We start from the raw sequence: 17,886 nt of genomic DNA, 5'->3' as shown, positions 1-17,886 counted from the left end.
AAATCCTATGAAATAAACAACAGCAATATAAACTGTTAGAATTAGGTTTAGCAAAGTTGCAGGATATAAGATCAATGTACAAAAATCAGCATTTTTCCATACCAGCAATGAAATGATCAGAAATTAAATTTTAATCATCTTTATAATAGAATAAAAAAATACTAAATACTTGAGGATAAATCTCGACAAAAGATGTACAAGATTTATATAACAAAAACCATAAAATATTGCTGATGGACATAAAGACTTACATAAATTCTGTGCACATGGATTGAAAGACTCAGTATTGTTAAGATAGTGATTCTCTGAAATTGACCTACAGATTCAATGCAATCTCATTCAAAATCCCAGCAGATTTCTTTGAGTAGAAATTGATGATATGGAAATGCAGAGGACCTAGAATAACCAAAAACAACTTTGTGAAAGAAGAATAAAGTGGGAAGGCTCATATGTCCTGATTTCAAGACTCATTTAAAGAAATAATAATTAGGGGTTGGGGTTGTGGCTCAGCAGTAGAGTGCTTGCTTAGCACGTGCGAGGCCCTAGGTTCTATCCTCAGCACCACATAAAAATAAATAAATGAAATAAGGATATTGTGTCCAACTACATCTAGAAAATAAATATTAAAAAAAGAAATAATAATTAGTACACTAATTATTGTAATCATAGACAAATTATTGATGAAAAAGAACAGTGTCCACAAATAAACCTGCATATTTGTGTTCTATTTTGATAAAGGGGCAAAAACATTTGAGCTGAAAAAAATTTTTTTCAGTCAACCATAAACCACATATAAAAATTCATAAACAGATTAAGGACCTAAATGTAAAAGCTGAAAATATAAAACTTTTAGAAGAAAACATTGGACAAAGTAATTTTCCTTTTGAGTTAGACAAAGATTGTTTAGATATAACACTAAAAATACATTTTTAAAAGTTGATATGTTGGGGCTGGGGCTGTAGCTCAGTGGTAGAGCACTTGCCTTGCAGGGGTGAGGCCCTGGGTTTAATCCTTAGCACCACATAAAAATAAATAAATAAATAAAGATATGTGTTCACCTACAACTGAAAAAAAATATATAAAAAAGAAGTTGGTATGTCGATGGGAAGGACAGTAGAATGAGACACACATTATTACCCTATATACATGTATGATTATACTACTGGTGTGACTCTGCACCATGTCCAGCCAGAATAATGAGAAGTTGTGCTCCCTTTGTGTGCAATGTGTCAAAATGCATTCTACTGCAAAATAAACAAACAAATAAACAAATAAATAAAAAGTTGATGTGTTGGACTGGATGAAAAAACTACAAACTTTCACTGTGAAAACCATTGTGATAACATAGATAATAGCTACTGGTATAGCCACTGATTATAATGCATTGGATAGGGTTTATTCTAATATGCATCTGTATTTTATACTGATATGAGTAAATAAACAAATATAGTGGAATGAGGATCTGGCAACCATATAATACTTAATTCAGCCAAGAAGCACCAATGGGTACTAAAGCTATTGGAAAGTACTTTATGAGGAACAGAATATTTACATAGTCTCAGTATCTCTCCACAAAATACTTACAAATTATAAAGGGAAAATGTACAACTTGACAGTGGAAAAGCCTGGCATATTACATAGAAAATGGATTTCATTGTGGCATATTTGTACATATATATAACATACTTTAATTATAACTTACCTTTACCCTCCTTTACCCTGCTATTCCCTCCCCCTGATCCCCTTCCCCTTTTCGAATAGTCTCCCTTCTACTTTCATGTTATCTTCCCCCTCCCCACCCCTAGATTCCATAAGAAAAACAGTGATTCTTGTCTTTCTGAGTCTGGCTTGTTTTGTTTAACATGATCTTCAGTTACATCCATTTTCCTTCAGATGAAATCATTTAGTTCTTCTTTATGGCTGAGTAGTACTCCATTATGTATAATACCACATTTCTTTTTTACATTTATCCATATAAGAGCACCTAAGCTAATTCTGTAACTTGGCTATTGTGAATTGTGTTGTATGATAAAATGGGTATGCAGATATCTCTATAGAATGCTGACTTTAGTGTGTTCAGGTACAGCTGGATCATATAGTAATCATATTTTAGTTCTTGAGGAACCTCCACACCAACTTCCAAAGTGACTATACTTTCCCACCAATAATGTATATAAAAGTTCCTTTTTCTCTACATCCTTACCAGCATTTATTGTTTTTTTTTTAATCTTAATGATAACCATTCTGACTGGGATGAGATGCATCTCCTTATAGTTTTTTTTGTTGTTTTTGTTATTGTTGTTGTTTTAGTTGTAGATGGATCCAATACCTTTATTTTATTTATTTATTTATGTGGTGCTGAGGATTGAACCCAGCACCTCACATGTGCTAGGCAAGTGCTCTACTACTGAGCTACATCTCCAGCCCTCCTTATAGTTTTTCTTTTCCTTATAGTTTTGATTTACATTTCCCTGTTGGCTAAAATACCCAAACACACACACACACACACAAAATGTGCATGCGCACACGCGCACACACACACACACACCATTCCAGCATATGAGAACCAGCCACAAGATGCCATAAGACTAAAGAAAGGCACATCCAGGATTTCACAGAATGCAGTTAATTGGGTATTTATGACAGAAGCATAGTCAAAGATGGCAGCAATATTAGTGAGTCCCATGATTTGAGTCAGAGGGAAGAGGAGGCTTATATAGCAGTCAGGACAAAAGTGATTTTTATCCAAGCTAGTGTGAACCTGGTTTATCTCAAACTAATTTCAAAGATATCAGACACGTTCCTGGAGCTTACAGCACCAGGCCTTGGTCATTAAACTCCAAATAACCTTTCTAATGGTTTTGTTTATTTATAGAATGCCTGCGGAGCTGTGTGGAGAAAACAGACTAGGATTACTCAGGGGTTGTAATGGTGGTTTTGACCAAAGATGGCTACAGTCAGGTCAAGATGAATCTCTATAGAAACCCAAACTACTTTTTCATAAGTTGGACAGCTTCTAAAACCTGACCTTAACCAACATTAGGCATTAGTTGTTTCATTACCCTTTTCCCAGTCACAGATATTTCTGCTACTCACTAATATTGTGTTCCCTTTTTGTGTTGTTGGACGTGTTTTGTCAATTAAATTTAAGTACCTTATAAAAAATGCCCCCAAAATTGAAAATACTCCCATGGATAAAAAAAAGAAAGAAAGAAAAAGAAGCATCTATCATTATTAATAGCACAAAATATAGAGTTAAGAGTTAAGTTAAGGTGTACTTGATCAAGTACACCTAAGAGGTATCTTACTAAAGAATATGGTGTGGAGGGCTGGGGATGTGGCTCAAGTGGTAGCATGCTCACCTGGCATGTGTGCGGCCTGGGTTCGATCCTCAGCACCACATACAAACAAAGATGTTGTGTCCGCCAAAAAAAAAAAAAAAACCTAAAAAATAAATATTAAAAATTCTCTCTCTCTCTCTCTCTCTCTCTCTCTCTCTCTCTCTCTCTCTCAAAAAAAAAAAAAAGAATATGGCGTGGAAATTAACACCACTTATGAGTTGAAAAATAGACAAGGCATTGAGGTTTTATAGTGTTGACAAGGACCAAAACTAATGAAGACTAGACAAAAAAAATTTTAGAGGATGAAAAATGAAGATGTTGGGCTCAGTGGTAGAAGATTTGTCTAGCATGTGTAAGGCCCCGAGTTCAAACCCTGGTACCACCAGAGAGAGAGAGAGAGAGAGAAAAGATGTTGACTTAATCATAATTGAATGGCTTCAATAATAAATGAGTATGAATATGTCACTGATTGGTTTTTTGGTCTTTAAACTAGAATATGCCGTGAAGGATTAAACATTTAAGGTAAGCACAGAATATCAGAAGATGGGCTGCAGTAATTTATGATGCATCATGATGTAAATACAGTAATCCCACTACTGGGTATAAATTAAAAAGAAGTGAAGTCAGTATGTTGAAGAGATATCTGACTTCTCCTGTTTATTGCAACATTTTTCATAATAGCTTTGATATAGAATCAACCTAAATGTCTATCGATGGATGAATGAATAAAGAAAATATGGCATATATGTATACACACGCACACAATGGGATGCTGTTGTTCAGTCATTAAAAAAAGAAAGAAATCCCACCATTTGTGACCACATGGATGAACTTGGAGAGTATTGTGTTAATTGAAATAAGCCAGGCACAGAAAAACATTATCTTACTCATATATGAAATCTTAAAAAGTGATCACATAGGGACTAGGGATGTGGCTCAAGCGATAACATGCTCGCCTGGCATGTGCAGGGCACTGGGCCCGATCCTCAGCACCACATAAAAATAAAATAAAGATGTTGTGTCCACAACAAAATAAATATTTAAAAAATTCTCTCTCTCTCTCTCTTTCTCTCTCTCTCTCTCTCTCTCTCTCTCTCCCCCCCCTCCCTCCCCCTCCCTCTCCCTCCCCCTCCCTCCCTCCCTCCTCTCTCTCTTAAAAAAAAAAAAAAAAGTGATCACATAAAATAGTAGAATGATAGATACCAGAGATTGAGGGAGATAGTAGTCAAAAGATATGAAATTTCAGTTAAAAATGAGGAATATATTTAAGAGATCTATTATACATCATGGTGACTATAGTTAATAATGTATTCTCCCCCCACCCCCTTGAGTTGAGGTCTTGCTATGTTGCCCAGGCTGACCATGAACTCTAGCGATCTTCCTGCCTGGGTCTCCTGAATAACTGGGACTACAGGCATTTGCCACCATGCCCAGCTATAATATATTGTATTCTTGAAAAATGCTAAGAGAGTAAATGTAAAGTGTTCTTACCACAAAAATTATTAGCTACATGAGGTAATATGTGTTAATTAGCTAGATTTAGTCATTCCATAATATATATATACTCCAAAACATGTTGTACATGGTAAATACATGTAAAATGTAAAAAAAAAAATTAAAATGTAAGAGATTTTAAATTATGTTTTAAAAAGCATTATGGTATAATCTAAAAATCTATAATGAAAAAACTTCTGCTTATCCTGAAGATGAAAATTATATTGACAGATTCACTAAGATTTTGGTTCTAACATATATGTAGGTCTGATGAAACAACTCTGTTATGGCCTATATTTTTTAAAAATACACATTAACAGGGGCTGGGGTTGTGGCTTAGTGGTAGAGCACTTGCTTCACATGCATGAGGTACTGCAGGTTTCGATCCTCAGCACCACATAAAAATAAATAAATAAAATAAAGGTATGTGTCCATCTACAACTAAAAAAAAATTGTTTTTAAATGCACATTGACAGTGATTGATGGGCAAACACAAGAAGTTTTAAGAACAGTTAGCACAAGCTGAAAGTTTTTAGGATATGCCAAGGCAGCAGACACATAAAGCTAGGAAAGCCAGTTGCCAAAATGTTCCAAAAGGTGTTTATAGTTTGTTTATTTTTGTGTACAAAGATGCATGGTTAATCAGATATTTTAACTAGTTCAATAATATGTACCAGTAACATGATTTCATTGCACACAGCTGGAATGGATGAAAATTATGTAATTGGATTTATTATTTCTATTCTTCACATCCCCCTCTTGAACTTTTTGTGAAAATAACATTTGCACCGTTTACTTTGTGTGATTGCAACCTCTATAATACTGCCTTGTGACCAAAACATTTTACTGCCAATGAAGAATATGTGTTTTTTATTTTTATACTCTATACTTGCAGCACTTGACTCTCAAGTCTTCCTAAAAGAGTTATTGCAGAAGCTTGGAAAGATGTTTCTTAATGATCCCACTTACATAGTTGTTGATATTTAGAATTATTGTTAAATATTTAACATACTTTGTTTGAATTAATTGAAAGTGAACCTACCTGTAGATATAGACTTTGAAAGGTTTTGTGTCACTAATGAGAAGATATGTAGTCTTATTACACTAGAAAGTGTATTTGCTAAATAAGTCATAGCTTTGCTGCTCAAAGTATGGTGAGAGAATCAGGAGTATCAATAGCATCTCCTGGAGCTGGATGGAAATGCAAATTCTCAGACCCAGCTCCTGAATTAGCATCTCTAGGGGTTTAGCCAAATAATCTGTTTTAACAAATTCTCCGCATTACTTTGTGATTACTGAAGTCATAGAAGCAGTGATTTAGAACAGCTGATATTTTAAAAAACACTGAATATCTTAAGTCACGTACCTATTGTATAAATATCCTTGTATGATTAAAAAAATTGCTAAAATTGTGTTAACATGAATAAGCATAAGACCAGTAGTGATGATGATGATATGTAATACATATGGAAAAAAATCTCCATAAACTTCATACAGGGCAAATATGAAAACAGTTACTTGATCATAAATAATACACACTTATCAGTGAAAATAGATTATAGTTCTTTACTTAATTGAAGAGACTGCTTATGTAAAAATCCATATTAATGAGACATGACCTAGAACTATACTTTTTTAATTTTTAATTTTATTTATTTTTTGCCATACTGGGGATCAAACTCAGGACTTTGCACATTCTAGGCAAGCATTCTACCACTGAACTATACCACCCACCAGCGCTACACATAAAGGCCATCTATTATATAATGTTGCTTCATCATTAAACCTATTCCTTGCCCAACTTGAGTGACCAGTTCTAATCTTCAGTGACAATAGCAATACTTATAAAACCTTTTTTCCACAAAACCAGAGGTCCTCAAGAAACCTGATGTAACAAATACTTATTGCAAGCTTAGTTTAAGGTTTTATTGAATATTTAGATTTATTATACTATCTTATTTATCATTTTACTACTATATGAATGTACTATCATGTAAATTTTGCTCCTCCATACTGTGAATATTCATATATTCCCTATGGAAATAGTAATGTGTTTAATTATGAGATGCTGCCCCAGACCCACAGAAAATATTACGTATGATACATACACAGATTATCTTTCTGAAATTTGAAAAATTCTAAGTCCCAAGACACATTCAAATGAATAAATAGAATAGTAGGCAATCAATCCCTAAAAAACAAATGACGAATGTCTTCTCTGATATAAGGGGGGGTGACTCAAAATGGGATAGGGAAGAAGAACATGAGAAGAAGACTAACACTAAATAGGGAAGAGAGGTGGGAGGGAAAAAGAAGGAGAAGGGGAGTTGCACGGAAGATGGAAGGAGAACCTCATTATTATACAGAATACATATATGATGTTGTAATGAGAAAGAGAAAAAAAGTGTGTCACATTAGATTGGATAGAGAGAAAGGATGGGAGAGGAAGGGAGGAGTAAGGAGGATAGGAAGGGCAGCAGAATAGAATTGACAATATGATTGATGTATGTGCATTCCATGTATGTATTATATGTCAAAATTTTTCATTCTGCTGTCATGTATAACTAAAAAAAAGAAAGAATTTTTAAAAAAGAATAGTAGGCAATCATGTAAAAGAATAAGAAGTTCTTTATGTATCAATATGATATAATCTCTGAGATCGCATCTTAGAGATACATGATATGTGGGAAATAACATGCAAATCTTTGTCTATACTATGCTATTATTTGATTTTTAAAAAAATATTTATTTTTTAGTTGTACAAAATACCTTCATTTTGTTTATTTATTTTTATGTGGTGTTGAGGATCGAACCCAGAGCCCTGCACATGCTAGGTGAGCACTCTACCGCCGAGCCACAACCTCAGCCCTATCATTTGATTTTTTAAGGAAGAGAAAATGATTTTCTTGTGGCTGGGATTGTGGCTCAGCGGTAGAGCGCTCGCCTAGCACATGCGAGGCCCTGGGTTCCATCCTCAGCACCACATAAAAATAAATAAATAAAGATATTGTGTCCAACTGAAAAATAAATATTTTTTAAAAAATGATTTTCTTAATATATATAGAATATATTGAAAAAATGCAAAAAAACCTGATAAAATTGATTGTATATAAAGTTAGATATGAGTGAACGAAGAACAAGTGTGGAAGAAAAAGAACTTTTATTTACCTTTTACACCTTTTGAATATTGAACCATGAGAATATTTAATTTTTTGTTTGTTTTTTTAAATTTTTTTAGTTGTAGATGGACACGACACCTTCAATTTTTTATTTTTATGTGGTGCTGAGGATCAAACCCAGTGCCCCACACATACAAGGCAAGCACTCTATCACTGAGCTATACAACTCCAGTCCAAGAATATTTAATTTTTAAAAAATTATAAATGTCAATAAAAACTTTGCAAATTGAAATGCAGAGAGAAAAAATGAATAAAAAGACCATCTGAGAACTGTGGGACAATTACAAATGGTATAACATATGCGGAGTGGCAATATGAAAAGGAAGAGAAAGGAGAAGTATTTGAAGTAATATTGGCTTTGAGTCTTCCAGTATTATGACAGACACCTAAATGCAAGAAGCTCACAGACACCAAACAGAATGAATAATAAAAATATTCTAGGTATATCATATTCAAAATACAGAAAAACAATGGCAAAGAGAAACCCTTGAAAGAAACCATAGAATAAAACCATCTTGCCTATAGAGAAATAAGGGGGAAAAATACATCAGACTTCACAAACTATGCAAACAAGAAGAAAGTGGAGTGAAATATTTAAAGTATTGAAAGAAGAAATGATCAACTAGAATTTGGTATCCAAGTAAATGATTCTTTAAAAATAAAGTGAATCCAACTGTATGTTAAAAAGGTCATGCATCAGAAGAAGTGAGGTCTATACCTGGAATGCATGGATAGTTATTACCATACAAAAATCAATTATGATACACTAGATTAACAGAATAAAGGATACAAAATCTCATGTTCATCTCAGTAGATACAGAAAAGGAATTTTCTAAAATTCAACATGGAACAGGAATTCTCATGAAACTAGGAATAGAAGGAAATTATCTCCACATAATAAAGCTCTATGTGAAAGATCCTTAGCAAAAGTACTACTCTTGCTCTTTCTATTCAATATAGCAATGACATCCTGGACAAAATAGTTAGGTAAGAAAAAGAAATAATGGTCATTTAAATCAGAAAGGACAAAGGTAAATTGTCAATTGTTTGCTAACAATATGATCTTACATATAGAAAACCTTAAAGATGTCATTTTTAAAAAACACAAAATTGTTATAATTAATCAATATATTCAGCAAGGTTATAGTATGCAAAATCAACATACAAAAATCAGTTGAATTTCTGAATACTAACAGTGAGCTACCGAAGGGAAATTTTTCCAATCATATTTATCATATAACACAAAAGAATAAAAGGCCTGGGAATAAACTGAGCAAAGGAAGTGAAATCCTTGTGCAGATAAGTGCTTAGGCATTACCTTCCCTCCCTGGAGTGCTCAGGAATACTGAGTTTGAAAGGAGAGATGGCATGTTCTTTTAACAATGAGTGATAAATTCACTATGATCAGATCTAAAAGTGAACAGATAATAGGGGGATATGGACAGATCAATAGGCCCTTGATGCTAAAGGATCTCATCTATCGTCCCTTGGTATCTGGGAAATTCTGGAACCCCCAAATGAACACCTAAATCCAAGGATGCTCAAATCTTATATAAGATGAAGTCATGGGCCAAGCACAATGGTGCACCCTTGTACTCTCAGGTACTTAGGAGGCCTGAGTCGGGAGTACTGCTTGAACCCAGGAATTGAGGCCTGGCCAGGACAACATAGAAAAGGTGCTATCTCTTGGGGGAAGCAGGCAAAATAATGAGAGCCATCACATAATGATAAAGGAGTCAATTCATCTAGTGTCAACAATGGTGGTGAGGGTGTATGATATAATCTTCCATGTATCCTTAATGCTTGGGGATTAACCAGCATTATTAACGAAAAGCTGATAAGTTTGCCTAGTTCAGTGAAAGTGCAGATACCCTGTGGAATGCCCAGAAGGACCTAAAAGCCCTATGACTTCTGAGTTCTGGACTGTAGAAAATTTTAAAACTACAATATGATTAACCTTGAGGCTCTAGTTCATAATCCATGTATATGGACCATAGTTTGCTCTTCCTTAATATGGGATATGAGCTCACAGAATCAAAGTCCTGGCTTGATTTAATGCTTCCAGTATGAGCCCTTGAACAAATAAAATTAACTTAATGTAAAGAAAAATGAAAATGCACAAGCTGCAGGCTGAAAAATTATTTGAAAAACATATCTGATAAAGGACTTGTATCCCAATATACAAATCAACTCTTAAAACTCAACAATGAGAAAATAACCCAAAACAATAGAGAGATACTGCTGCATAAGCTGTTAGAATGCTGCAATCCAAATGACACTAAATACTGGTAATATGTGGAGCAACAGGAACCCTTATTCATTGCTGGTGAGAATGCAAAATAGTACAACCATTTTGGAAGCTAGTTTGGCAGTTTTTTACAAAACTAAATATAATGTTACCATATGATCTAGCAGTCATGCTTCTAGATATTTAGCCAAATGAGTTGAAAACTTATGTCCATACTAAAACCTGTACATGTTTATAGTATCTTTATTTATATTTTCCCAAAATTGGAGGCAGTCAAGATGTCCTTCAAAAGGTGCATTGATAAACAAAATGGGTATATCCATACAGTGGAATATTATTTAGCAATAAAAAGAAATGAACTTGGGATTGGTGTTGTGGCTCAGTGGTAGAGTGCTTGCCTAGCCTATGTGAGGCACTGGGTTCAATTTTGAACACAGAGTATAAATAAGTGAATAAAATAAAGGTCCATCAACATCTAAAAAAATTTTTTTAAAGAAATGAACTTTCCAGAGGGGGAGAGGTAAATGGTGGGAAGTGGTATTGGCCAAATTATATTGTTATATTGTGTGCACATATAAATATGTAACAAAAATTGTGTCATTGTTTACAATTGCAGTGTTCCAATTTTAAAAGGTGGGGAGGAGAACTATCAAGCCATGAAGAAAGACATGACGAACCTTAAATAACCTTAAATGTGCATTGCAATCTGAAAAGGTTACATGCTGAACAATTCCAGTTGTACATTCTGGAAAAGATAAAACTATGGAGACATTATAATTGCCAGAGGTTTGGGAGAAGGGGGAAGGTTTAAAAAGGTGAAGCACAGGAAACTTTGAAGGCAGTGAAACTTTTCTATGTGATACTGTAATTAATGGCAGGTACATGACATTATGAATTTGTCTGAACCATAGAATTAATATGATACAGAATGGACCATAACATAAAGACTTGAGTTAATATAATCAATATTGGTTCATCGCATCTATCACACTGTGTAAGATGTTAATAACAGGATGTATGGGAATTCTGTACTATCTGCTCAGTTTTCTGTAAATATAAAACTGGTCTAAAAAGTCTATTAATTTTAAAATCACTTTAAAAAAATAATAGAAGAATAAAGGAAATCTCTTCTATAATCCTGATACTCAAATATTAACTATTACAAGCCAGGTGCTCTGGTGTATGCCTGTAATTCCATCTACTCGGGAGGCCAATGCAGGAGGATCACAAGTTAGAGGCCAGCCTGGGCCAGGTCTTATCTCAAAAAATAAAAAGGGCTGGGGATGTAGCCCAGTAGTAGAGTGTCCCTGGGTTCCATCCCCAGTATTTAAAGAAAGAAAGGAAAAGATAATTATTATAAGACATTAGTATAAATAGTTCTGGAGATTTTCTATTTGTATTTATGCACATACACTACATACACACTGATATTTATCTTTTTTGTTAGAAAAATGGAATCATAGACTATTAACTATGCACAAATTGTTTATAATTTTCAAAACAATCCTGAAGGTTACAGTTCTCATTTTATAGAAGTAGTAACTGAATTATTTAATGGCTATACCAGATTCAGTCCTCAGTGTATTTTACTCCAAAACCTAAACTCATGCCTCTTTGACTTTATCAACAACTGCAAAGCAAATCATAAGACATAGTTTTGTTGTCTTTAGTTCACATATTTACCCTTCATAAGATACACTAATTTTTTATACTGCCTTCATGAAACAACCATTGTTTCATATGGTGATACAGTTCCTTAACTCCATGTACTAGTTCTTTGTATAGAATCTTTGTCTATAGAATAGGAAGTGTTCGCCTAGCTCCCCTTTTCTCCAGAAAAAGCAAATAGTGGCCAGGCACAGTAGCGCACACCTATAATCCCAGCAGCTCAGGAGGCTGAGGCAGGAAAATTTCAAGTTCAAAGCCAGCCTCAGCAACTTAGCAAGGCACTAAGCAACTCAGTGAGACTATAAATAAAATACAAAAATGGGCTTGGGATGTGGCTCAGTGGTTAAGTGCCCCTGAGTTCAGTCCCAGGTACCAAAAATATGTATTTATGCACATACACTACATACACACTGCTATTTATCTTTTTTGTTAGAAAAATGGAATCTAAAAGAAAAAAGAAAATAGTGGGATCCGCATAGCTAGGCATGGTGGTGCGTGCCTGTAATCACAGCAACTCAGGAGGCTGACATAGGAGGATCACAAGTTCAAGGCCAGCATTAGCAACTTAATAAAATAAAATAGGACTCAAAATAAATAGGAGTGGGTACATTGTTCAGTGGTAAAGCACACCTGGGTTCAATCCTCAGAACCACACACAAATACACACACACAAATGAACTGCATACTTTTTTTTATTATTTTGACAGTTATTTGGCTTCTGGCCACCTGTGTAAGAGGTTCTCAAAATTTAGGTGTTCAAGAAAATTGATTTTCAAAAAGAAAGAAAATTGTTTTTCATCTCTAAAAAGCCTAAGGATATAGTGGATGAAGAGTAGGGAAAGAGGAAAAGGTGTAAAGAAGTGAATTCATATGGATACCTAGATACAGAATGAGCTACCAGTGAGTTCATTGGAGACAGCTTGGCTACCCAGAAGGGATGGTATCATTCAGGAGCATTCTACTAATTGATATTTCAACCAGTATTTATTGTGATCAACTGGCTGCCTAGGGAAACTTTAAGGCAAACCTTATCAGTGCCCCTTCTCTCAACGCCTTCAGGGGATACTCTGAGACTCCGAACTATTCTGGAAGCAATACAGAAGCACATCCATTCTTCCTCCCTCATCTTTAAACTGGCCCAAGATGCATTCAAGATTGCTACTCCCACGGACAGTGGTACAGACAGCACCTTGCTCAACGTAGCCCTGGAGCTAGGATTACAGGTATGGGGTAGGAGTGATCTGTTCCCAGGCTTCTGGTATAGTGACAATTTGCAGAAGATAAGATCCCTAAGGGGCTGAATGTGGACCAAGTCTGGTTCTTTGTCCCCAGAACACAAATTCCAAGCTAGGCATAAAGCAAATTGGGTTGTAAACTGGGTTCCATTTTTAGGTTAAGGCCAGAAGTAGAATAGCTTTAGGCTATAAGGGATCCCCACCTTCTCCCCACCTTCTCCCCACCTCTCCATTCTTCTGAGCCAAGCAAAGTATAGGAATTTTCTTTGTTTTGTGTTATTAGAGAAGCTTCTTATCTAAAGAGAGATGTCAAGCAGAAATTAAACCTGTCCATACTTACCAGGGGAAAGAGCACTGTTTCTTTTGTTTTCATTTTTTATATTTATATTTAGCTGTAGTTGGACACAATACAAGTATTTTATTTATTTATTTTTATGTGGTGCTGAGGATTGAACCCAGGATCTTGCATGTGCCAGGCAAGCACTCTACCACTGAGCCACAACCACAGCTCGCAAGACCACTGTTTAAGGCACCAAAAAATATTTGTTGCATGAATGAATGGCAAAAGGAAGTGGGGAGAAAGAGGTCATAATAGTCAGGCTTAGCCAACTAGATATGCTTCTTTTGTTCCCAGGTGATGCGGATGACCTTATCAACCCTTAACTGGAGGCGCAGGGAAATGGTACGATGGTTGGTGACCTGTGCTACAGAAGTGGGTGAGTCTCCTACCTCACTCTACCCCCAGGGAAATTTCTAGTACCCCTAGGGAAATTTTTAGGCCCAACTCTTGGGACAGGCTGATGAGCTGTCACATACCCATTCCTTGTGTCCTAGAAAAGGAGAGGCTGCTAATAGGAAAAAATGGCCTCTATTTAGTCAGTTCAAGCTCTGCCCTCACTGGTTGTACCATGTCCTGATGTCAGCAACACTTAATTATTTATTTATTTTGGGTACCAGGGATTGAACTCAGGGGCACTCAACCACTGAGCCAGATCCCCAGCCCTATTTTGAATTTTATTTAGAGACAGGGTGTCACTGGGTTACTTAATGCCTCATTAAATTTTTGAGGCTGGCTTTGAACTCACAATTCTCCTGCCTCAGCCTCCCAAGCTGCTGGGATTATAGGCATGTGCCACTGTGCCTGTCTCAGCTGTACTTTAATCCTCAGAGAAAAATCTGAATGATGCATTTTCAGCCCCCAATACTCAGGTGCTCCCTTAGGAGGTAGTGGTTCCAGTCCCTGCCATGCTTCTGAGAAACTTCAGACAACTTGGAGGCTTGGGATACCTTCTAGAGCCCAAAGCACCAGCACAAGAGTTTTACCTCCAGAGGCCCCACTTTAGGTAGAAACCCCAGGTGGACCTGCAACCCCTGCCTTGAGGCTTGCAAACCACAGGCTCTGTTGTTCTATCCATTGGAGGGGCTAAGAGCCTTGCAGAGACCTTTAACCCTCTGACCTGGGCAAGGAAGGGGTGGGAAGAGACCCCAAACAGGGTCTGGCCATCTGGGATGTTCCCCTTGCCCTGGTTTGCCTCAGATCATCTCAAGGCTGCTGTGGAGGAGGGAGAACTCATCTCTGCAGGCCAAGTTCAGACCCCAAATGGTAATCTGGGCAGACCTGCATCAGGACCTGGATGGCCACTGCTGAGCTCAGGCTCTCCCTGACAGGTGTGCGGGCCCTGGTGAGCATCTTGCAGAGCTGGTATACACTCTTCACCCCCACCGAGGCTACTAGTATTGTAGCTGCTACAGCTGTATCCCATACCACTATCCTGCGTCTCAGTCTTGATTACCCACAGCGGGAGGAACTGGCTAGTTGTGCTCGCACACTGGCCCTGCAGTGTGCTATGAAGGATCCACAGAGCTGTGCCCTGTCAGCCCTCACACTCTGTGAGAAAGACCACATCGCCTTTGAGGCAGCCTACCAGATTGCCATTGATGCTGCCGCTGGTGGTATGACCCATTCACAGCTGTTCACCATTGCCCGCTACATGGAGCTCCGTGGCTATCCGCTACGTGCCTTCAAGCTGGCCTCACTGGCCATGAGCCATCTTAACCTGGCCTATAACCAGGACACCCACCCGGCCATTAATGATGTGCTCTGGGCTTGTGCCCTCAGCCACTCGCTGGGCAAGAATGAGTTGGCAGCCCTCATCCCCCTAGTGGTGAAGAGTGTGCATTGTGCCACTGTGCTTTCAGACATCCTGCGGCGCTGCACAGTGACTGCACCTGGCCTGGCTGGCATCCCAGGCCGCCGCAGCTCTGGAAAGCTCATGTCAACTGACAAAGCTCCATTGCGCCAGCTGCTGGATGCCACCATCAATGCCTATATCAACACTACACACTCACGCCTGACACACATCAGCCCTCGCCACTATGGAGAGTTCATTGAGTTTCTGAGCAAGGCTCGGGAGACTTTCCTGCTGCCGCAGGATGGCCACTTGCAATTTGCTCAGTTCATTGACAACCTCAAACAGATTTACAAAGGCAAGAAGAAGCTGATGCTGCTGGTTCGAGAGCGCTTTGGCTGAGAAAGCAGATAGCTTACTTCCAGGGCAGCCTGGGCATCCAGGTACCATCAAGTCAGGCCAAGGACACTGAAGCATTTGTCTACCCTGGGAGGACTCTGAGCACCTATGGCTGAGGCCAAAGGACCACAGGGCTAAGATTAGAAAGAGTCCAACTCTAGCCAATTTTTATGCCTTGGCAAACTTCTCACTACAGCCCACTGTTCCTGGAGGAGCTGGGCCCTGCAGATTGATCAGAAATCCCACAACATGCCACCTCACGCCCCTATATCCTGCGTGTCCTGGGCATTGGCCCTATCTCCCTTGGCAAACACAGACACTGTTCCGTCTCAGGGATTGCTTAACCAGAGAAACAGAAGCATTTATGGTACTGTAAATATTATAGTATATGTGTTGCCAATAATTGTAAAGTTGTAACTATTTATAATTCTGGTTCTGATTTGATGGGCACTTAAAGTAGCTGTGGGTGGGAGGATAGGCTTGTTTTCTGAGGAGACTCACAACCATTTCTCAGGTTTCCCTTGCAGAGTGTATGCTGTTAGCAATGGACAAGTAGGAGTGGCAGGGAGAAAAATGGCCAATTAAAATGAATCCCAAGCTTGTCTATGCAGAAACCCCAGCCTGTAAACAGGGCATCTGTAGTCCAGTGGTGGGTGAGGGAGAGGCCAATACTGGACTTAAGATTCTCTTGCTATGAGGACACTGAACTCTTTCTTGATCCTGCCTCACACAACCTCTCCAGGAGCCTGCTGGACACCTCAGTAACAAGTGCAGGGAGAAAGTGAAGGTCTGGGAAGCCATTTGAGCTCATAATATTCATCTACTCTGGTCACCTTTATGTTAGAGAGTATCTGGTTTCATCTCTAATTTGTGTATGTGATACATGTGTGCGTTGGACTGTGGGTTTGTGTGTTCACTGTTTCATTTGTGCATGTGTGAAAATACATAACTAAGTGTACTCATGTTTGCATGATTAGTATATGTGTGTATCTGGGCACATGAGTACAAGTTATAAATGACTGTGTCTGTGTGTGTATGCCTGCTGTTCATGGATCTGTGTGTCTTTATAAGTGTAACTGAGATATTTCTACATGGGTATGTCTGTATTCATGTTGAAAGATCTGCATGAATGTGTCCCTTCTTTTTCTGCCAGATCTCTCTTCCCCCTTCCTCTCAATCTCTCTCAACAACTGAACATTTGTTCCCATCTCTATGCACCTCCCTTCACCATTCTTTCTTGACAAACAAGCTTCTAAGCACCAGTGTCCCCTCTGTTCTAAGATTGGCTGCTTCAGCTCTACAATTCTCATCCATACGTGCTTTCTCCCCCTGCCTTTCTACCTCAAGCTTCCTCTGCCTGCTTTTGTCATAGTCCCAGCGGTCACTGATTTGGAGATTAAGGCTGGTATCCCTTGGCCTTTCCCTTTTCCATCAAGTGGGCAACCCTTATCTTAGCCCTAACTGACTTCCACAGTGTATCATGTTCCTGCTACCTTCCTGACCCTGGAGTTCAACCTGGAGTTATTATAGGAGGTAGCAAGAGCATTCAGAAGAGTCAATTGGATACCAGTGTCTTGGGTGTTTACTGTTTTTTGTGTCTTAGTTCCTGAGTTGGGATGGGGTTTGATAGGGAATGGGTGATATAGCTAGCGTGTGAACCAAGAACCTGTCTGCTTTATTTTCCTCTTGGAAAACTGTTTGTCATCTTTTTTATTCCAAACTGACCAGAAAGTTGTATTTGCTGTTTGTGGCTACTAAAGTCTTGCCCTCCAGCCAAGGGCCCCTACAACATCTCAGCCCCATGGGTTGGTAAACAAGAGAAGCCACTTCCATTTCTGTATCACGATTGCCCTTTTTTAGCAAGTGTGTGAATTCACAGTGCTTTTCTATGAATAAATCATGAATCACAGAAAAGATCATTTTTCTAAAAGTAGAACTTGTGTTCTCTCAATAAATGAGGCCCTTCTCTGCTTCTGCATTGCTCTAGCTGGGACAAGGAACTGTTTGGACCTAACAGGGATGTAGAAAATGACAGATGAAGAATTTCCTGCCACACAAGACTCCTCTGCAGAGTTCACAAGCACCTCAGAAGCTTGTCCTCAAAGGTGTCACCATGATGGGCAGGATCCCAAGATCCTGAGAAAATTAAAGGGTTTGCTCAGAAAATAATACAAAGCAACACTTGAGTGCCAG

The 17,886-nt window shown here is 37.9% G+C and overlaps 1 protein-coding gene across 1 annotated transcript in view; it reads left to right on the top strand.

Annotated features, from left to right (window-relative positions):
* Nucleotides 1-17,679, top strand: part of Zswim5 (zinc finger SWIM-type containing 5) — a 182,848-nt gene extending 165,169 nt beyond the window's left edge. The window contains exons 12-14 of the mRNA XM_027937712.2: nucleotides 12,990-13,153; nucleotides 13,800-13,881; nucleotides 14,834-17,679. Coding sequence (XP_027793513.2) covers nucleotides 12,990-13,153; nucleotides 13,800-13,881; nucleotides 14,834-15,696 — 1,109 coding nt within the window. The 3' untranslated portion in view covers nucleotides 15,697-17,679. The remainder of the gene's footprint in view (nucleotides 1-12,989; nucleotides 13,154-13,799; nucleotides 13,882-14,833) is intronic.
* The last annotated feature ends 207 nt before the right edge of the window (nucleotides 17,680-17,886 follow it).

Source organism: Marmota flaviventris, chromosome 10 (genome assembly GCF_047511675.1).
Source record: "Marmota flaviventris isolate mMarFla1 chromosome 10, mMarFla1.hap1, whole genome shotgun sequence".
Taxonomy (NCBI): Eukaryota; Metazoa; Chordata; class Mammalia; order Rodentia; family Sciuridae; genus Marmota; species Marmota flaviventris.
This window is presented reverse-complemented; position numbering and strand designations above follow the sequence as displayed.